General features: G+C 50.1%; 2 protein-coding genes across 3 annotated transcripts in view; both read left to right on the forward strand.

Annotated features, from left to right (window-relative positions):
* The window catches only part of Znf341 (zinc finger protein 341), a 33,161-nt gene extending 27,178 nt beyond the window's left edge, over positions 1 to 5,983 (forward strand). For both annotated transcript variants that reach the window (XM_052184010.1, XM_052184011.1), the window contains exons 11-15: positions 78 to 174; positions 565 to 697; positions 2,742 to 2,853; positions 3,064 to 3,134; positions 4,855 to 5,983. In XM_052184010.1, the coding sequence (XP_052039970.1) occupies positions 78 to 174; positions 565 to 697; positions 2,742 to 2,853; positions 3,064 to 3,134; positions 4,855 to 5,387 (946 nt within the window). In that variant the 3' untranslated portion in view covers positions 5,388 to 5,983. The remainder of the gene's footprint in view (positions 1 to 77; positions 175 to 564; positions 698 to 2,741; positions 2,854 to 3,063; positions 3,135 to 4,854) is intronic.
* Positions 5,984 to 17,944: 11,961 nt separating this feature from the next.
* Chmp4b (charged multivesicular body protein 4B) overlaps positions 17,945 to 22,247 on the forward strand; it is a 39,690-nt gene continuing 35,387 nt past the window's right edge. Inside the window, exon 1 of the mRNA XM_052184012.1 lies at positions 17,945 to 18,298. Coding sequence (XP_052039972.1) covers positions 18,109 to 18,298 — 190 coding nt within the window. The 5' untranslated portion in view covers positions 17,945 to 18,108. The remainder of the gene's footprint in view (positions 18,299 to 22,247) is intronic.

Below are 22,247 nucleotides of genomic sequence, written 5' to 3' on the forward strand. Positions count from 1 at the left end.
GAATTTTGCCTCCTGAAGTTGGTTTTGGGGAAGCAGGGGAACCTTGCTAAAGCTCATCTCTCTCCTTTCCCACTTAGGTGCGTCAAGTGTGTCAACAAATACTCCACTCCCGAGGCCTTGGAGCACCACGTGCAGACAGCCACTCACAGCTTCCCCTGCCCACACTGCCACAAGGTAGGTGTCACAGCGGTTCCCTCAGAGCAGGCCCAGGAGGGACAGTGAGCTGACTTAGTCTAGCATGTCGCCAGGCAGTAAAGGAGCCTTCACAGAGGCATTGGCGCCTGACTTGGGTCTCGAGGGATGAATGGGAGTTTATGACCAAGAAAAAAGTCCTCTGTGTAGGAAGAACAGCCCGGGGGGAGGAGGGGGACACAGAGGGGATATGCTTTGCCTGGGCTCACGAGTGCTTAGGGTGCTGAGCGGTCTGGAGGGTTAGGGATGACCCTGGCCTCCATCCAGCCCCCGTGAACACAGGATGATGTTTCCAAGAAGCTAGAGACCAGGGATCTGGCCGTGGAAGTCGTGGGAGGGTCTCGGAGCTGATCTGCCGAGGTCTTCATCTAGGTCTTCCCTTGTGAACGCTACCTCCGGCGTCACTTACCCACCCACGGCAGTGGTGGCCGGTTCAGGTGCCAGATCTGTAAGAAGTTCTTCCGGAAGGAGCACTACCTCAAGCTGCACGCCCACATCCACTCAGGTGGGTGCCCGCCCACCCTTTCCCTGGCTGGCCGGCCCCTGTGTCGCGTTTCTGTCCTTCGGGCTCTTCTCTGAATCCCTCTTACTGCTCTCCACACTGTTGGTCATTTGCCGGTCCTCACCTGTGGACACAGGGTTCCCACCACCTCACCTGGGAGCACGGGGTTCCCACCTCCCTACCTGTGAGCACGGGGTTCCCACCACCTCACCAGGGGGCACGGCGTTCCCACCACCCTACCTGTGAGCACGGGGTTCCCAGCATCTCACCTGTGAGCACGGGGTTCCCACCACCTCACCTGTGAGCACGGGGTTCCCACCACCCCACCTGTGAGCACGGGGTTCCCACCACCTCACCTGTGAGCACGGGGTTCCCACCACCCCACCTGTGAGCACGGGGTTCCCACCACCCTACCTGTGAGCACGGGGTTCCCACCATCTCACCTGTGAGCACGGGGTTCCCACCACCCCACCTGTGAGCACGGGGTTCCCACCACCTCATCTGTGAGCACGGGGTTCCCATCACCCCACCTGTGAGCACGGGGTTCCCACCACCCTACCTGTGACCACGGGGTTCCCACCACCTCACCTGTGAGCACGGGGTTCCCACCATCCCACCTGTGGACACAGGGTTCCCACCATCCCATCTGTGAGCAGAGGGTTCCCACCACCTCACCTGTGAGCAAGGGGTTGTCAACACCTTGAGAGTAGAGGTGAGTCCCAGAGGCTAGTGAAGGGACTTTGGCTCTGCCCTCTGGGTGCCAGCCCTGCTGGATTACATCATGGGTGTGGGGTGACCATCCTGCAAATTCCCACCCCTTCTCCCAGGTTTCCAGCTTGAGGTAGAGTAAAAGTTGTTTCTTTGCTTTTTTTTTTTTTTTAAATCATTAAAAAAAAGGAGGGAGAGACATATCAGACATAGCCGAGGCTGACCTTGCATTCCTGACCTTCCTGCCTCTAACTCCAATGCTAGGATTAGGGTCTGTGCCACAGGATTCAGTTGTGTGTGTGTGTGTGTGTGTGTGTGTGTGTGTCTGTCTGTCTGTCTGTCTGTCTGTGTGCGCACCAGGCCTGCTTTGACCCTTATGCACCTGGCGATTCCCCTGCCTCCACTCTCTTCTCCCTTCAGCAGCCCAGGATTATAGATGTGCCCCCTTCCGAACCCCTCCACGCCTGGCTTTCCAGATGTTCTGCAGATTCGGACTCAGGTCCTCACTCTTGTGTAGTAAGCAAGCATTTACCCATGGAGCCATGCCGAGCCCAGAATTAAATTTTATCTTTAAAATAAGAACTGGCCGGGTGTGGTTACACCTGTAACCCTGGCTACTCTGGAGCCTGAGATGGGAGAGACGCCTGGGCAGTCTCTCTCTGAACACAATGCCAGGCAAAAATAAAGTCCTGCAAGCAGCTGGGCGGTGGTGGCGCACGCCTGTAATCCCAGCACTCTGGGAGGCAGAGGCAGGTGGATCTCTGAGTTCGAGGCCAGCCTGGTCTACAGGGTGAGTTCCAGGACAGCCAGGGCTACACAGAGAAACCCTGTCTGGAAAAAAACAAATCCAAAAAACCAAATAAATAAATAAATTCCTGAAAGCTAGGACCTGCAGGTCATATAAAGTACTCCCAACTCCCTCTCCAGTTATAACTGTAGTTACTGTCTAGATTGGGTGACTATAGTTTAACAGATTAGAAAAAAAAGATTTATATACCTGTGTTTGTGTGGGTGTATGTCAGGTGCATGCAGTACCCGATGAGACCAGAAGAGGGCACTACAGGTAGCTGTGGCGCTTTCTTAGCAAGCACCAAGCCTTGAGTTCCATGGTGACCTATTACCATAATCCTAGCACTTGGGAAGGCTGAGGCAGGAGGATTGGGCACTCCAATCCAGCATAGGCTATACAGCAAAAACTTGCCTCGAAACCCAAACACAACCCCTCCAAATTCTCTGTGCTATGTCAGGAAGAATAAGAAAAGCCAGCTGCGGGAGGAGCTGGGCTCTAAATTCGGCTTCCTCCTCGCGGGACCCATGTGGTGTTCCCATGTCTCTATAGGTGAGAAGCCCTACAAATGCTCAGTGTGTGAATCCGCATTCAACCGCAAAGACAAGCTGAAGAGACATATGCTGATCCACGAGCCCTTCAAGAAGTACAAATGCCCCTTCTCGTATGTAGGGGCGCCTTATGCACGGGGCTGGGTTAGATAACTTTAGAGGGACCAACATGGAGGGCTGGGCTTCTGGCCTCTCTTCAGGAGTCTTGTTTGGGTCCTGCCTGCCTCACTCCCCGCCCAGTCCTTTGATTGACGGAGGCTGGAGCAGGAACTGGTGAGGATCCGTGCTCTCACGCCCCAGTAACCACTGGCTTTGGGTTCCAGGATGCACACAGGCTGCAGTAAGGAGTTCAACCGGCAGGACAAGCTGAAAGCCCACATCCTCTCCCACGCTGGTAAGAGGCTCAGGGACTGGCTGACAGGATTCTCAGGGATAGAGCCATCTGAAGGAAAAGCGGCCACAACACCCGTGTGAGACATAGTGTGGGTTTCTACTTTTCCACTCCTGAGAGCTAGAAGCCAGATCTATGTTGGGGACCTTGGGGTAGCAGAGATGAATTAGTTGTGAATTACTTCCCGGTCCCAGAGGAAGTAATTGTGAACATAGGCTGCTGAGCTGGACTGTGTGCGGTGACGTAGAGGTGTGTTGGTGCCATCAAGATGTGGCCAATGGGTAGCAGGGGAAGGCAGGACAGAGATCTCCAAGTCACCTTCCCAGGGTAAATACAAGTATTTATCAGCATCTCATCTTCTGTTCACCCTAACCCCACATCCACTGTCCGTGCCCACATCCACATGGTAAGTCAGTGTAGCATCTTCTCCATAGTGTAACAACCAAAAATGCCTCCAAAGGTTCCCTTGGAGATGAAGTTGCTCCTGATAAACTTTGAAAATGGGAGAGTAAACTGGGGATGCAGCTCAGCTGGAGGACCTGCCTAGCTAACATCCACGTTGGGGATCATGGTGTGATCCCCAACAACACATAAACTAAACTTGGCAGCAAACAACTGTAGTTCCAGTGCATGGGAGATAGAAGCAAGAGGATCGGGAGTTCAAAGCCAGCCTGAAGCCAAATAGAACGCCTTTTATCCCAGCGTTTGGGAAACAGATGGATTTCTGAGACTCAGGTCAGCCTGGTCTACAGAGCTCCAGGACAGCCAGGGTTACAGAGTGGAACCCTGTCTCAAAAGAGCTGCCGGGTAGTGGTGGCACACGCCTATAATCCCAGCACTCTGGGGGGCAGAGGCAGGTGGATTTCTGAGTTCGAGGCCATCCTGGTCTACAGAGTGAGTTCCAGGACAGCCAGGGCTACACAGAGAAACCCTGTCTGGAAAAAAACAAATCCAAAAAAAAAAAAAAAAGTAGATCAAGGCCTCTGACATCTTGGCTTTGAACCTTGATGCCACCAGCTTCCTGCTGGGTAGGTCTCAGGCAAGTGGCTGCCCCTTTTTGGACCCCAACCCCAGGGGCTAAATGAAGGGTAAAGGCATTTACAGAAGGAAGGCGCCTGGCCCAGCAGGTTGAGTGTGGGGGTCTTGGAAGTGCTCCATAGAGCTTAGGCCTGAGGAGAGAGAAGATCCGGGAAATCTTTTCTGGAAGAGAACAGCAAGTACAGGTCCTCAATCAGGGAAGACTGAGGGACACGGGGCAAAGGGCTGAGGAGGGCCTGGCACACTGCATCCTGCTTTGTAGGAAATGAGGCCTCAGAGCAGGGTTTAGACATCAAGCCTTCTGCGCTTTAGTGCCTCACAAAACATCTCTCTCTCCCACTGGCGATGGTCTGAGGGGCACAGGCGGGCCTAGAAGAGGTGGCTGGGCAGGACCATCCAGGTGAGAGGCATGTGTGACCTACAGAGTTCACCAAGGCTTAGGGGTTTAGCAGATTACTTCAGGCAGGGGAACAGTAAGTGCAAAGGCCCTGGGGGCAGGAAGCAACACAGAGAGGAAGAGTGAGTGGCAGGGAAAAGGTAAGACGCAACATTGGAGCCAGCTGAGGCCCAACCGCATGCACAGAAGTGTGTAGTGCCTGAGACAGCAGTCATTCCCGGGTGGGTGGGGCATGTGGAGGGCGAGGGGGCCATGCCTCTCCCTCATGGCTCCTCATTCATTCCCCAGGCCTGAAGCTCCACAAGTGTGGGCTGTGCAGCAAGTCCTTCAGCCGCCGAGCCCACCTGGCAGAGCACCAACGCGCGCACACAGGCAACTACAAGTTCCGCTGCGCAGGCTGTGCCAAGGGCTTCTCGCGACACAAATACCTCAAGGACCACCGTTGCCGCCTGGGCCCCACAAAGGACAAGGACCTGCAAGCCCGGCGGCCTCCCCGGAGGAGGGCAACAGCGCGTGGTGGCAGCGGCAGCGGCAGCGGCGGCAGCATCGCCAACGTGCACAAGGAGGAGAACCCCATGCCGGACCCTCTGGGGCTGGAGGAGCTGAAGGCAGCAGGGCCCTCTCCTGAGGCTGCCCCTGGCAAGCCACCCTTTGAGCAGGACGCAGTGCTGTCCATTGTGGTGGGCGGGGACCCGGAGTTGGTGGTGCCTGGGCACACAGAGGGTCTGGGCTCCAACCTGGCACTTGCCGAGCTGCAGGCTGGGACCGAGGGAGGGTGTGCTATGCTCGCTGTTCCAGTTTACATCCAGGCCTCAGAGTAACCTGGACTGGGACTTCCGGAAGTGTGTGTGTTGAGGGCGGGGAAGGTGCATGGGCACAATCCCTTTTGGAAGTTACTGTATCAACCTTGTCCCACCGCTGTCCTCCTGTGCCCCGCGATTATCCGGGGAAACCTACAGCACTCACAGGGTCTGAGGCAGGCACTGTAGCCCCAGGGGCTGGCTGATGGAGGCTGGTGCTTGGGCATCCTCCAAGAGACGGTAGGGTGATCCCACCCACCTCTCCTCCTTACCTGGGTGGCCTCAGGTTGTGCTGGTCTTTAGGATGCTAGCTGGACATGGCTGGAGTCCTTGTGTGTTAAACACTTCCTGATGTCCTCTGACGACTGTGTGAGGTGAGTATGTAATGGGCTCTTAGCCTGGGGCTTAGACTGTAGCCACCAGCCAGCCCTTGTGACCTGAGCAAGACACACGTCACCTCTTTCTGCTCCATGTTCCTCACCTGTACAACAGGACTTCATATAGCACTACCTCCTAGAGTGTCCTGGGGGCATAGTGTGCTAAAACGTGCAAAGGGCTGGTCGAAGTACCCATGACCTGGAAAGTGCTCAATAAATCTCAACAAATGTTTTTATTAACTACCCGCGTCCAAACCGCTCAGGCCTGAGCCTCAGAGGTTCCTTTCTTAGCCCGGATGGCACCACTCCCTCTAAAGCACAGGCTAAGATGCAGCACAGCCTTCATGCGGGTGACCAAGGAGAATCAACAGGCTTGCTCTGAGCAGTCATAACTCCAGCAGTCTGCAGCGCTCAGGAAGTTGAGGCAGGAGGATTTTGAGTTTCAGGTCAGCCTGGGTTATAGGCTGCTGAGTCCCTCTTTCCCATGGGCGCAGGCCTGAAGCTCCCCAGATGCTTATTACAGAGCATGGTCTGTGCAAATGGCCTGTGGAAGAGGTTTATACTTGTGTGTGGAACCTTAGAATTCTAGGCCTCCCCTCCCCCATGCTGTGGATTCTCTAGATAGAGCCCCTCTCTCTGTGTCCCTACCTCCAGTGGTCCCCTCCAGTCCCAGCGAGTCCAGGTGGGAGGCAAGCCAGGCCTGTTGAGAGGTAGGAGGGAAAAAGGGTCCTAAATTTGTGTTTTTCCATTTCTCTTCATAGCCATCTTCTGGGCAACTTTGTTTCTGTTATAAAAGTAAAAACTGAGGCACAGAAGGACCAGGGCAGGGCCCAGTAGAGCTGACTTTGATGCTGAGTTTCCTAGAAGCCTGACGTGATCCTCAGATAGCTCTGTGTTAAGTCCCAAGAATGGAACTTGGAGCCATGCCTGAGTTCCCACATTCCCAAGAGGGGGTAAGGGGTAGCAAGAGGGACAAAGCCAATGTGTCCCTGTTTGCAAAAGAGCAAGAAGAAAGGAGGACAGGAATTCTTGAAGGAGAGGACATCTGGTTTACTTGGATGGATGAGTGGATGGATAGATAGATGGGTGGATGGATGAGTGGATAGATAGATAGATGGGTGGATGGATGGATGGATGAGTGGATGGATAGATAGATAGATGGGTGGATGGATGAGTGGATGGATAGATGGGTGGATGGATGAGTGGATGGATAGATGGGTGGATGGATGAGTGGATGGATAGATGGATGGATGGATGAGTGGATGGATAGATGGGTGGATGGATAGATAGATAGATGGGTGGATGGATGAGTGGATGGATAGATAGATGGGTGGATGGATAGATAGATGGGTGGATGGATGAGTGGATGGATAGATAGATGGGTGGATGGATGGGTGGGTAGGTGGGTGGATGGATGGATAGATGGATGGATGGATGGATGGATGGGTGGGTGGATGGATGGATGGATGGATGGGTGAGTGGATGGATGGATGGATGGATGGATGGATGGATGGCTTTCTGAGACAAGGTTTTACTCTGTATCTCAGGCTAGCCTGGAACTCACTATGTAGCCCAGCCTGGCTTCAAACTCCTGAAAGTCATCTTGTTGCAACCTCCCAAGCGTGAGAATTGAGGAGGCAGGTATGAAGTCTGGGGTTGGCGAATGGCCCAGGGTGACTAAACATTGTGGAAGGTGACAGTGGCTGGTTCTTTAAGCCTTCATGAGATGGACCCTGCTAGACTGCTCATGTCTCGTAGTCTCAATCTGCCCGTGGAGTGCTATTGCTTTCCTGGGTGTATGGCTGAGGAAGCAGAGGCACAGAAAGGCAGAGCTCTTCAGCCAAGCTCACAGAGCCTACTAGTAAGTTGCACAGCTGGGAGTCAGTCAGCATGGCCTGTCTGTACACGCTCCCAGCCACATTGTGCTATTACGGGGTTGGTGCTGAATGAGAAGCTTGGACATTGAAGGAGATGTTAGCAGTGCCTCTGTATCCACACACCACCAGTGATGTTCCCACCGGAAGTGCACTGTTCTGTGCACACGTTTGGCGGGAATCCTGGGAAGTCCCATACTTGGCCACAAGTTTGCCGCTCTTCTAAGCACTCAAGTTAGGAACTGCTTCTAATCCGGCTCTGCCCCTGAGATAGGGCAATGGAGGGTATCAGGGATTATCAGGCCAAAGCTGTGTGGCAGATAGTGGCAGAGTCAGGTCACAGAATAAGGCAGTAGGACTGTGTGGGGGTGGGGAGCTGGACAGCGTTGGAGTCTGACTGACACACATACTCCTGGGCTAGCAGATAGGAGACTGAGCTGTGGAGAAAGGAAAGCCCTTCTTCAAGAGTCACAGAGAACTGGTGTCAGGGGATCCGAAGCAGCTTGAAGAGTCCCAGATTGCCAGACAATGTAGTGTTAGAGGCAGAGCGTCCAGGTCCCAAAGACCGCAGACTGGCATCAGACGGGGCTGTGCTTGAGTCCCGGCTCCGCCCCTTCTGGACTGTGGAGAATGCTTCTGAATCTTAGCTTCCCCAGTTAGCAGAAAGAACAGTATCCTACTCGATGGGGTTGATGCCGTAATTCAGGGGAATAAAGTAGGTAAACGGGAGAGCACGAATTGGCAAGTGTAGGTTGAATCCAGTTAATAGACAGCCATTCATTTACCATGCTAGAAAAAGAAAAAAAAGTCAGAAGGTATGGCTCAGGGGTAGACCATTTGTCTCCCATGTACAGGATCCTGGGTTCAATCCTCACCACTGCCAAAGAAAGGTAAATAAATTAGTAAATATTCACCCTGGGTGACGCCAACTAGCACCCTGGAACATGAGGCAGGAAGATCACAAGTTTGAGGTCAGCCTTGGCTACTAAGTAAGTTCAGCTCCAGTCTGAGCTATACAGCAAGATCGTGTTCCAGATAGGCTTGATGCGGATGCTTTTGTTGGTTGGTTTTTCTAGACAGGCTTTCTCTGTGTAGCCCTGGCTGTCCTGGAACTGGCTCTAAAGACCAGGCTGGCCTGGAACTCATAGACATCCGTCTGCCTCTGCCTTTCAAGTGCTGGTATTAAAAGAATTTGCCATTACCATCCAACATTGGCAAATACTTTAATCGTAGCACTCAGGAGGCAGAGGCAGGCAGATCTCTGAGTTCAAGGCTATCCAGGGTTATATAGCCAGATCTAGTTTACAAACAAAACAAAACCTCAAAAAACAAACAAAAAAACAACCTACAAGTACTACTAATAGCCTGGTGCAGTAGCTCATACCTTTAATTTTAGCACTTGGGAGGCAGAGGCAAGTGAATCTTTGTGAGTTTGAGGCCAGCCTGGTCTACATAGTGAATTCCAGTCCAGCCAGGGCTGTATTTGTGAGATCCTGCCTCAAAGGGGAGAGGAGGAAGAGGAGGAGGAAGAGGAGGGGGAAGGAAGGCATTGCAATGGAATGTTAGCTGTGATTTACTATATAGAAGTATTTCTAAGTTCTCAGGTCTCAAAGGGACAGGATAGAAGGCAGAACAAGTGGACCAGAAAGAGCCGTCGGAGCCCCGCCCCCCAGGGTGTCTCCATAGCCTCGGCTGGCTCCAGGCTCACTGGGTAGTCAAAGGTCACTGACCTTTTGTCTCTCCTGCCTCCACCTTGGAATGCTAGGATGGGGTGGGGGTGGGGGAGGCCACCTCACTGGCTTTTGGTCTTCTGTGCTCAGTTTGTGATTTATTTTGCTGTGTGGCCCTGTAAGCTTGCCCCCAGTCCTCCCATCCTTTCTGAGCTGCCCCCGGGTCTCAGCCTCTAAACTGGCCTCAGGAACTTACTCTCCTAAAACATAGATATTAGCTTCATCACTTGAGAGGAGAGGCAGTGTGTACTCATCCCTGTGAGTTCGAGGCCACCCTAGTCTACACAGTGAGTTCCAGGACAGCCAGGGCTGCATAGTAAGATTGTCTCACAAATACTTATTTTTTCTATTAATGTGCATATGTATGGTGTGTACATGTGGCTGTGTGCATGCTATGGCCATGTGTAGAGGTCAGAGGACTTCTGGGAGTCAGTTCTCTCTTTCCACGGGGATCCAGGGATTGGATTTAGGATGTCAGGCTTGCAGTCCGCACTGCACTTTCACCCACTGAGAATCTTGAAGGCTCCTAGTTTCTTTGTGTTTTATGTCAGTTCTTTCCTTCTCTTTTTCTCTCTTTCCTTTTATATTCCATACCCCACCTGCCGGGAACACCCTGAACTCAGAGTCACTCAGGTCCCTTTGAACTGTAAGCAATCCTGCTGACCTGGTTTCCTCAAGGGTAGGATTGCAGAGATGAGCACACGACCCCCTCCACACACACACCCCCCCCAGCCTCAGTTTCTTTCTTTTTGTTTTTTTTTAGTTTTTTTTTTTCTTTTGAGACAGAGTTTCTCTGTGTAGTCCTGGCTGTCCTGGAATTCACTCTGTAGACCAGGCTGGCCTCGAACTCAGAAATCCACCTGCCTCTGCCTCCCAAGTGCTGGGATTACTGGCGTGCGCCAACACGCCCGGCTTCAGCCTCAGTTTCTTTAGCAGCAAACGCAGAGGGTGGGACTGAGCATCTACTTACTAGTGCCAAGTTTTGTGCTTTGTACCTTAGCTTTTATTTTAATTTCATTTCATTTTATTTTATTTTGAGAGCTGGCGAGATAAGACTAGTGGTCAAGAGCACTTGCTGCTTGTCTTAGGGTTGCTGCAAGGAAACACCAAGATCAAAAAGCAAGTTAGGGAGAAAAGAGTTTATTCTGCTTTCATTCCCACCTAGCGGTTCATAACCAAAGGTGGTCAGGACCAGAATTCAAGCAGGGCAGGAATCTGGAGTGTTGTGATTAAAGGTGTGCATCACCACACATAGCTCAGCCTGTTTTCTTATAGAATCCAGGACCACGAGCCCAGGGATAGCACCACCCACAGTGGGCTGGGCCCTCCCCATTGATAACTGAGAAAATGACTTACAGCTGGATCTCTGGAGGCATTTCCTCAGCTGAGACTCCTTCCTCTCTGAAGGCTTGAACTTGTGTCAAGTCTTGGTAACCTATTTCTCTCCCTTGTGCCAAGAACCAATTCAAACTAGATTAGATTAGATTAAGTGTGGGTTTATTGGGAAGCTGCGCTTGGCATGGGTTCACCTGCTTGAGAACCAAGGAAGTCACCATGGGAAGGAGAGGGAGAGGGAGAAGAGAGAGCAGAGAGAGATGAGAGGAGTGGGAGGAGACCAAGGGGTCCAGATTCTGCAGGAAGGAACCTCTGGGGAAAGGGCAGCCCAGCTGCTGGGCTGGGACATACAGGGGCAGGGGCAGGGTATGCCAGGTGGGGTCTGAGGAATGCTGGGCAAACCTGGAGGCCTGGTTGCTCTGGTATGTAAAATATGCACCTCAGCGCCTAGTCCCAAGGTCTGAAACCAAACAAGGTCAATGGACAAAGCCGGCCAGTACCACTGCTCTAGCAGGGAACATCGATTTGGTTCTCAGCACCTGCATCTATGACAGCTATCCAATTCCTGGAGATTCCAGAACTGATTCCAGTCCTAGGGGATCCAACACCGTCTTGTGTCTGTGAGTGCCAGGCATACGCATGGTGCACATACACACATTCAGACACTCATACACATAAAATCCTTTTAAATATAAACTTCTTGTTCTTGTTTTGAGATAGGGTCTCTCTGCATAGCTATGGTTTTCCTAAATCTCACTATGTAGACCAGGCTGGCCTCAAACTTACACTACTGTTCCAGTTGTTCTGACTAAAGAACAACTCTGTGTAGAGATTGGTCTCCGATTTCTTTTATTTCCATGTCTCCTCTGTTGGCATTCTTTCTAGGCTCTGCCCAATGGTTACCTGGCAACAGCCAGGTTGGCCTAGCTTGCTATAAAAGGGGCTGTTTGGCCCCCTCCTTGCTCTCTGCCTTTTTTCTCTCCCTAACCCATTTTTCCCCCTCTCTCCCCTTCCCCTCCCCCTTTCTCCACATGTTTCTGGCCTACCTCTCCTCTTCTTTCTCTCTGTCTGTCTTTCTCTGCCTCCACTTCCTCTCAACTGCCTTTCCCATGTCCCTGAATAACCTCTATTCCACTCTTATACCCCTTTACCTCAGGGGTGCCTCAGCATGGGCCCGCCAAGGCACCCCTCCCACCTCACCATACCTCGCTCTACAAAACATATCCTGGCTTTTTATAAAACACAACGTCCTCCATCAATCCTAATCTAACAAAAGGCAAAAAGACTTTTGCTCATAAACATGTCTACATTGGCTAGAATGGCCCAGGAATCAATATCTGTGGAATGAATAACATACTTTAAAAGAACAAGACCCAGGCTGCCTGTCCGCTGCTCCCACCCCAGGGCAGCTAAGAGTGACTTTCCCCAGGTAGATTGTGCTATACTGACTTAGACAGTCTGAGAAAGGAAACTTCTAAAGGCGGAGCAAGAGATTATCTGGGAAAATAACTGAAGCAATAGCTTGCAAGTCCCAGTTCACAGAGCAGGGCTGGGTGGCCTAGGAGAACTGGTCCGACCAGTTCTGCCTCTCCTGGGAAGGAGGAGTGAAGGTCTCCAATAAAGGTGCTCCCACCCCCCACCCCCTCCTCCCCCCCAGCTTCAAGCCTGTCCTTGTTTAAGGGCCCAAAGTGGTTCATGGAGGGTGGCAGGGTCTGCGCTCGGAGTTAAGGGTCTGACTTCTCTGGGTGTTTGGGGTTCGTCTAAGAGCTCGAGCCCTGAGTCAGGCAACCGAAGCCCTTGTCCTTTGTACAGTCCCAGAGACTGTACTGTGACGGGATGGAAGGGGTCTCTCCCAAGGTCTCCCTGGGGCCAGGCTCCCAGATCCTTGCTACCTCTGTCCTTTCATTAACACATTTAACAAGTATTTTCCTAGCTTGGAAGATGTCATAAACACAATGATCTGTATGATCTTTGTGGAGATAAAAAAATGAACACTATAAATACATCAATTATGTGGTTTGTTAAGTAGAAAGGAATAAAAAGGGGAGTATGTGGAAGGAGAGAGGGAGGATCGTCCACACAGAGGGATACACACACACACACACACACACACACACACACACACATACACACCTGTGGAAGACAGAAGAGGGCCTCACATCCCTTGGAACTGCAATTACCACTGGTTGTGAACCTCTGTTCACATGGTGAACATGGGTATTGGGAACTGAACTCTGCCCTTCTTAGGAGTTTTTGCTTCACTGGGGATTCAATCCAGGACCTTGGGCATGTTAGGCAATGATTCTTCCACTGAGCTACACCCCAACCTCAAAAGTGGTTTGGTTTTGAGATGGGATCTCATGTAGCTCAGGCTGGCCTTGAACTCCATATGTGGACAAGTGTGGGTTTGAATTCCTCATCCTCCTGCGTGCTGGGATTAGAGTTATACATCACTCTTAGTTTTTGTTTTGCTTTTCTTTATTTTCTTTTAAAAAAAGATTTATTTATTTATTTATTTATTATATGTGAGTACACTGTAGCTGTCTTCAGCCACTCCAGAAGAGGGCATCAGATCTCATTATGGATGGTTGTGAGCCACCATGTGGTTGCTGGGATTTTTTGTTTGTTTGTTTGTTTGTTTTTGTTTTTGTTTTGTTTTTTTTTGAGACAGGCTGTGTAGCCCTGGCTGTCCTGGAACTCTGTAGACCAGGCTGGCCTTGAACTCAGAAATCTGCCTGCCTCTGCCTGCCAAGTGCTGGGATTAAAGGCGTGTGCCACCACAGCCCGGCGGTTGCTGGGATTTGACCTCAGGACCTCCGGAAAATTAGTTGGTTCTCTTAATCGCTGAGCCATGTCTCCAGCCCTTGTTTCTCTTTTTAAGCCTTTGTTGGTCACCATGTACAGAATGCAGGGGTAAGGATGAAGGGGGACAGCCTGTGGGGAGGGGTATCAGGTTTCTGTGGTACCTTAAAAAATGACAATAAACATAGTGCTTCAGCAATATAACTTTTTTTCCTTGGGTATAGTTTTAGAGGTCAGAAGCTCATGCTTCTTGCTAAAGTCAAGGGCTGTGTTAATAACAGGGACTTTAGGGGAGGGCGAATCTATCTACTGCTTTTCTGTCTTAAAAGTGAAAATTGCATTTTATTTATGTGTGGGTATGAATTACTTACTGAGCCATCACAGGTCTGAATTTTGTTTTTGTTTGTTGGTTGGTTTTTTTGTTTGTTGGTTTTTGGTTTGGGGGTTTGTTTTGTTTTTTGTAAGACAGGGTTTCTCTGTGTGGCCCTAGCTGTCCTGGAACTCACTCTGTAGACCAGGCTAGCCTTGAACTCACAGAAATCTGCCTGCCTCTGCCTCCTGAGTGATGGGATTAAAGACATAAGTCACCACCACTTGGGTTTTTTCTGGATTCCTAAAGTCAGCATTTCTTGGCTTGGCCTGGCTTCATCCTCAAAGCCAGGAGGCGCGTCCTGCATTCTGATCCTCCTTGTAATCACACCGTGTCTAACTGGATGATTCAAAATACCATTCCTCTTAAAACCTTTAAGGGACATTCTAGGGATAGGTATCTTTGGAAAGTCATTGTGGGGCACACTTCAGGGGTTATGCAATAGTCCTAGCAAGGTGACACCTCCACCACATCCAGCATCTCCCTCCCCCTCCTCAGGTTCTGCTGGGTTGGGCTTGGCCTATCCCCTTTCCAACTCTCCAGGGAGCTCACTTCCACCACCGCCTTTGACATAAGGTCTCACAATGTAGCCCTGTGAGACCTAGAACTCACTCTATAGACCAGGCTAGCCTCACACTGACAGAGAACCTACTGCTTCTGACGCCTGAGTGCTGGGATCAATGATGTAAACCAGCATCCCTGGCATAAATAAATTCCTTTGGGTGTGAAAGCAAAAGCTTTGTAGGGACCAGGGATTTAGTTTAGTGGGAGAGCTTTCCCAGCGTACAGAAGGCCTTGGGCTCACTGAAAATGGATAAAGGGTTCATGTCTATCAGCACTTGAGAGGTGGAGACAGGAAGATTGCCATCAGTGCCTGGGTTCGAGTCTTTAAGTAGAAAGATTCTATTAAGTGGGCGTTTTGCATGCATGTATATATTTGTACTACATGAGCACCTGGTGTCTGAGGAGGTCAGAAGAGGGTGTTGGATTGCCTGGGGCTGGGCTTGCATTTGTAAGCCACCGCTCCGGTGCTAGGAACTGAGCCCAGAAGAGCAGCTAGCGCTCCAGCCCTGTTTTCCACATGGCTTTTATGGAGGTGTTAGTAGTTAAGAAAGTTTTCCAAAAGGATCTGCACTTGACCCAAAGGTCAGAACAGTGAAGCCCAGCCTCTCCAGTACTTAAGCAACGTACTCTGTGAGAGGTAAACCCTCAGGCAGGATGGCAACTGTCCACATGTCAGCGCGATGTCGTCCATATATCCTAGGCAGGTGTCATGGATGTCAGCGTGATGTAGTCCATATCCTGGGCAGGTGTCAGCGCGATGTCTCAGTTCTTCTTCTCCTCTTCCTCTTTCTCCTCCTTTATCTTCATTTTTAAGATTGAGACAGGATATATATTTTTTGTTTTTTGTTTTTTTTGGATTTGTTTTTTTCGAGACAGGGTTTCTCTGTATAGCCCTGGCTGTCCTGGAACTCACTCTGTAGACCAGGCTGGCCTCGAACTCAGAAATCCACCTGCCTCTGCCTCCCAGAGTGCTGGGATTACAGGCGTGCACCAGCACCGCCTGGCGAGACAGAATTTTGCTACGAAGGCCACACTAGCTTGGAACTTGTGGTCTCCTGTGTCATCCACTATAGACAGACACTGCCCCTGGCTTTTAGCACCCTTTTAAAAACAGAGTTCCAGGGACTGGTGAGATGGCTCAGCAGTTAAGGGCACTGGCTGCTCTTCCAGAGGTCCTGGGTTCAAGTCCCAGTAACCACATGGTGGCTCATAACCATCTGTAATGGGGTCTGATGCCCTCTTCTGGAGTGTCTGAAGACAGCTATATAAAACACTTATATAAAAGTCTTTTTTAAAAGAAAGAAAGAAAGAAAGAAAGAAAGAAAGAAAGAAAGAAAGAAAGAAAGAGAGAAAAAAGAAAGAAAGAAAGGAAGGAAGAAAGAAAGAAAGAAAGAAAAAAGGAAAAACAGAGTCCCAGTGTAGGTTCAAATTCCTCCCCAAAGGCAGATGCCAATTGTATGGGAAGATTACTCAGGTTAAATTTGAGTTTTCTGCTATAAGAACTTTCTAGACTCCTACAGTGTCTTACTATCACTGTGATGGTTTCTGTTGTTCTGATGAAACACCATGACCAAAAACAACTTGGGGAGGAAAGGGTTTATTTGGCTCACACTTCCACATCATTGTTCATTTTGAATGGAGGTCAGGACAGGGACTCACACAGCCTGGAGGCAGGAGCCTACATAAAGGCGAAGGGGTGCAGATCTCAGTTTTGCTTCCCCATGGCTTGCTCAGCCTGCTTTATTACAGACCCCAGGGCCACCAACCCAGGGGTAGCTTCACCCAAAAGCTGGACCCTTCCCCACTGATCACTAATTAAGAAAATGCTCTGCTCTGCTCCCTCCTCTCAGATGACCCTAACTTGCTAGGACACAAGGACTTTGCTGTTGGCCAGTGTAGCTCGACAGTCGTCTAGACTGGCGGTGAGTTCTGTAGCCTCTGCCTGCCTATTCGCAGGATTTGAGGACCATGGCAAAAAAGCTCTGCTTTGAGTGCCAGAGAGCAGCATGACTCAGTTAAGCGGTGACAGGGCAGACTGCTTAGATCCAAATGGCTTGTGCTGATGCTTCACAGATGGGCTCTGTTTTCTTTATTTTTAAACTTTGATAAAACATTACAAAATTTCCATTAGAGAACAGACACAAATGTGACTTACCATTCACGGTGCTTTAAACACAGCCCCTTGGCCAAGGTTTAGGTTATGGATCCCAGCTTAGCTTTGAACTTGTTATGAAGCAGACCTTGTGCCCCAGACCTCTTGCCTTTCTTCAAAGTGGTGAGAATCCAGGTATGTATGCCCCCACACCTGGCCTGTCTGCTGACTTTCAGAGTGCTAGGACCTTCTTCTGGTTCAATAATAATTGCTGGTCAGAATGCCTGGAACATGCAGGATAGAAAACTCCAAAGGCTGAGACAGATTATTTTTGAGGCTAGTCAGGGCTGCATAAGAAGACCTTGTCTTACAACAAAACAGAAATTGTCATGGGACCTCCTAAAGGCATTTATAAGTGATTTTTTTCCCTTGGTGCCTAATGTCTAGTCCACGCTGACCTGCAGCTCACTCTGTGGCCGAGGTAGGACTCAGGGCAGTCCTCTTATTTCAGCCTCTCAAGATCTGAGATTATAGGCATGAATTGTCAAGCCCTGTCTAAAATACACATCTTTCTTTGAGCGCCTGTAGCCAACTGGGACCTTCATATTTCCTATCTCACTCACAGATGCTTTTAAGAGGACCTGTGACAATTTCAAATTTACAGCTTTGGAAAGTAAGAGGAAGTAACTTTGCGAGTAAATATTCCAGGCTGATTTTAATGCTTTGCTGTTGCATTCTACTGCCAAGGTAGAATCTGAGGTATCAGAAGGTCTCTTAGGCGAATAAAGAGAATGTCAGCTCATCCAAGTAGAGAGAACCAACTGGGCTGGGAAAGTAAGCTAGTCAGGCAGTCAGTTTCCTGGGCTTGATTCACTTACATATAGATTAGGAACAGCACAGACCCAATACTTCAGAAGCAGAGACAGACCAGACTCTGATCCTTAGGAAGTTCAAGGCCAGCCTAGGCTACATGAAAGTCTGGCTCCAAAACAGATACACAAAATAGGAACAGCATTATCTGTCATAAACTGCTTTAAGAATCAAATGTGATTATGCATGTAAAGTAGTATGTTCCAGAGATCATAGAAAATGAGCGATGTTGTTATCACTATTGCTTCAGGTGCTGGGAATTAGGTCCAGGGCTCTATCACGGCGCAGCACAACGAATCCGAATCCCTCTTTTCGTAATAGTTATTTCTCCTCCAGTTCTTTCGCCTCTACGGAACACAGTCTAAAGAGACTACATTGTCCAGCATGCCACATCGCCCTTTGACCTCGGCGAGACTAAAAAGGTGCGCCACCGTACGCCAGGAGCCGGAAAACTCAGACTCCCGGCATGCAGCGCGCGGTCCTCCCTTAGACTCGAGGGGCTGTGGGCGCGTGGTGCTCTGGGAGCTGTAGTCAGCGGCGCGTTGCCCTGACGCCGGCCGGGCCCGGGCGTGGGGGCCTGTGGGAGGTGGCGCGGCCGGGCCCAGCTGCGGGGCGGAGGTGGAGGCGAGGCCTGCGGCTGCGGGGAGCGGCAGGCCGGGAGTGGGCACGGGAGCAGAGCCGAGCCGAGCCGGAGTGGGCGCCGGAGGCCGGCGCGGCGAGCAGCAACCATGTCGGTGTTCGGGAAGCTGTTCGGGGCTGGAGGGGGTAAGGCGGGCAAGGGCGGCCCGACCCCCCAGGAGGCCATACAGCGGCTTCGGGACACGGAGGAGATGCTAAGCAAGAAGCAGGAGTTCCTAGAGAAGAAGATCGAACAGGAGCTGACGGCTGCCAAGAAACACGGCACCAAAAATAAGCGCGGTGAGGCGGCCGGGGCCCCATCAGACTCTTCACTGGCTCTCCTAAGGCTTCCCAGGCCCGGACTCCACTTTGTCTAACTCGTTTCGGGGTCTCTTTCCACTCTGGAACTCTCCGGCCAGACTTCTTTCGTTGCCTATCCGAGCCGGGGATCCCTTTCCATCTTGACTCCTTCTGGGTCTCCTTGAGCCGATTCACTAATATCTTCACACTCCCTCCAAACTCTCCCATACCCCGTCAGGCCTCTGACCCAGATCTCAGAGCACTTGTGCTCAGTCCGTTCCACTTTATTCCATTGTATTCTTTTTCTCTTTGGCCTCACCCATCTTCCCAGCCTCTGCCTCTACCCCCACCTTGGTTCATTTCTTTGCCCCACCCTATCATTTATGTGTTTCTTGGTCCACTTCTGCCCTCTCCTGAGCTCTTGATGACGTCTGATCTGCCTTCTGCGTCTGATTTAGGAGTCTTCTTGAAAAGCCTCCTTTATGGAGAGAAAAGAGAACTGGAGAGTGAGGAGACCCTCTGTACCCGCTCACTCTGTTCACTTGTTGAGTGTACTTGAACAAGTTTGAGTTCCACATCCACCAACTAGGATCTGGCCTCAGTGAGACCTAAGATGTCGATAGCCCAGTGATTCTCCGAGCTTCCGTGTTGTAAGCCCTCCCCCCCCTTGTGACTCACCACTTCCCTGTTCCTCCTGAACTTGAAAGGATGAGGACTCTGCCTCTGTTGGCCCAGTCCTGTTGTTGATTGGTACTTGAAGGCTTCTTTGCTTCCTGTCTAGGAAGTGAGGCTATCTAGGAAGTGCTTTGTAGTTTTCCTCAGTGAGATAAATGTGAAAAATGCGTGAGTGATTGCAAAGAAGCTCACGATGCTGTGTGTGTGTTTTCTCAGCAACGTGATCATGAATCACAGTGTAACAGGTCATCCCTTGAGAGTGGGCCAAAGGTTAGGAATCATGCATACAAGTATTTAACCCAGAAAGTTACCAGGGACATTGTTCCAGGATTGTGAACTCTAGTGGAGTGTTTGTTCAGTACGTAGTAGGGGCATAACTACACGGTAAACATTTGATTGATTTTTGTCTCATAATATGATAGCCTATCTTGAGGGATGCTTCTCTGCCAATATAATAGCAAACATTCTGGGAGTTCTGAGTACCCAGGACATCCAGTCTTCTTCTAGAGGGATACCAAACAGTATCTACTTCAAAGAAAAGATGCTAGCCCGAAGGCCTGACCAGGGAGGTGGAGGCAGGAGGGTCAAGGTCATCCTTGTTTACAGAGTAATCTGAAGGCCAAGCTAGCCAACAAGAGAGATAGGGGGGCACACCAGGCACTAAAAGAAAAAACTAACCATTTTGGAGATGTTAGTGATGAGCACTAATTATGACTAAAAAGTTAGGTCCTAGTGAGCAGTAGGGGGCTGTTTTGATAGAATGGTCAGGGTGACATCTTTGAAAAGTTGAAGTTTGAGCTTTGGAAGGACCCAGCCTTTGGAAGGACCCAGCTTTGGGGGGCTTTTTCCTGGCTGGGAGAATAGCCTAAGAATGGCTGGAAAGTCGGCAAGATTTAAGAGGTTGAAAGATCTCCTCTGTATCTTTCTAGTGGTTGACAGGAGAGTCTGGGAAGGGAAGGGAGAGGCGGGCCTTGAATTGCTAACAGACTTTGGATTCTGAGTGTGTGGAAAGCTTTTGAAGGGTGTTCTGAAGTAAGTCTAATTATTGGTAAGGGTTTTAAGCATCTGGCTGCTGTCTGGAGAGTGGGAGGGGCATGCAGGGAAGTTTCAGGCATCCATCTGTGGACCGGACACCAGTTAGAGCTGTGGAGATGGAGAACAGGGCTGTGTTCACTAATCAGCCCTTTTCTCTGACGGCTCTGCCTTAATCAGGACCCTCTTTTCTCCAGTGGTAATTAGAGTCTTGGTTTTTGCCAGTCTGCATGTTGGAAGCTGTTTCTTCACCGTGGAGTGGAGGAGGGGTCACCGTGCATCCCCTCCCGCCTCACAGACTCTGAGCACACCGTCTGCCATACAGGAAGAGTTATAACTCAGGTCTCTGTCCAGGCTTAGCTTCTGCAGTTGTAGAGGTGACCGAACTGGCTTCCCAGATGCTTGTAGAGAGACAGCTGACACACTCTGAAGAAGTGACTCAGTTGTAAAAAAATTATTCAAAGTTCTCTGTCTTTTTGAGTTTGCCTGTGAGACCAGGAGCTGCTGTAAGCTTCCCTTTTTATTCCCTTATTATTGAGGTCTAGTTGTATTCTTGTCCTAGGACCTAACCACTTCCTCAGGCAGTGCTGTGAGGTTTCACCATCATCATTTGCACACCACTCATTTCTTGACCTACTGCTGGCTGGGACTCTGAATGTCAGGGATGAGAATACAATGTCTGTCTTCCTAGGAGAAGTCTGGATTGGAAATGTGGGGGTGGGAAGGGCCAGGAGTAATTTTAGAAGTCAGTAGTGAAGTGTGTTTAGATGAGGTTACAGGGGGAAGTTCTTGTTTGGAGGGGAGGAAGGGAGGGAGGGAGTCTCTGCAGAGGAAGGAGATTGAGGGTCATAGAGGGTTTAGTGTGTTCCAGAGCAGCTCCAGTGCCTCCCAGCTGGAGTCTGGGACAGAACAGGCTGTAAGTTACCTTGGAGACTGGCTTGTGGCCTTCTGATCTTACCCTGGATATGTTAAAGGACCTTTGGTGCTTCTTTTATAGTAGAAGATCTTATCTATTTAGGTTTTTAAAGAACATTCCAGCAGCAGTATAAATTAAGGTGTGTAAACTGACCTGGGAGGGACAGCGGCAGGAATCCAGTAACACGAAGACAGAATCTTACAGACCAGGGCTTGAGCTATAGCTTCCTTACTGACTAACTATGTGTGTGGGTAGGTCATTCTGTGTCTTTCTTTCCTCTGTAAGTCCTAGCATCAGCAGTACAGGATAAGGTAACTGTGCATGCAAAGTTCTTAGCACAAAGCTTGCCATATGGTAAAAGATGAGTACTTTCTTGACATTGTCATTACACAGATACCAGCAAGTAGAAATAAAGGCCCTAGCCCAGACACATGGAAAATGGACACAGAAATACATACCCAAGACTCCTAAAGGGGAGTTAGAAGAGACTTGGTGATTTCTTGGGATTATTGGAGTGAGTGAGCAGGACGGAGACAGGAAGAAGATCATTTCCAGGCTTTTAGCTGGGGCAGCTGCTGTGTGGTGATGCACGGATCAAGTCTGCATGTCATACTAGTATAAGCCTTTGAAGTTTGTAAAGTGCTTTCTCGTGAGTATTACAGCACCCTATGGCTCCATGAGGTGGGATTTTACAGACATATTCACGGCTGTATCCTCAGCAGCATCTGGATTACAGTTAATGCTCAGTACGTATGTAGATACAGATGAGTGTTGTATGACTAAAACCAGTCTTGGGCTGGAGATATGGCTCAGTTGGAAAAGTACCTGCCACACAAGCATGAGGACCTGAGTTCAGATCCCGGCACCCATGAGAAGGGGAGCAGTGTGCTCAGCTGTCAGGTAGCTGGAGTAAGGCCGAGACAGGCAGACCTCAGCGGCCAGTCAGCTTTTCTGAATTTTAGAGCTTCAGGTTCAGTGAATGATCCTGTCTCCAAAAATAAGGCAATTAATAGAAGCCATTCACCTTTGACCTTTTTATCCTTGACCTAGCGTTTATAGACATGTGCATATATGTATTCATATAACTGCACACAGGCACACACAAAACGTATCTGTTAGGTGTATTTATTTATCCCAGTGTAGAGGGAAGAAAGTAAGGGTTATGAAGTAATGTATCTCAACTCAGAGACTTGGATGGTCAAGACTGAGTTGAGCTACATCAGGGACATCATGTGTTCTGCTTACTTCTATGATTGCTGTGGGTGTTGTCATGACTGACATTGTCCCTCTGCTTAGTACACACCCTGTGTGTGTGAGGTGTGGGGC

Source organism: Apodemus sylvaticus, chromosome 5 (genome assembly GCF_947179515.1).
Source record: "Apodemus sylvaticus chromosome 5, mApoSyl1.1, whole genome shotgun sequence".
Taxonomy (NCBI): domain Eukaryota; kingdom Metazoa; phylum Chordata; class Mammalia; order Rodentia; family Muridae; genus Apodemus; species Apodemus sylvaticus.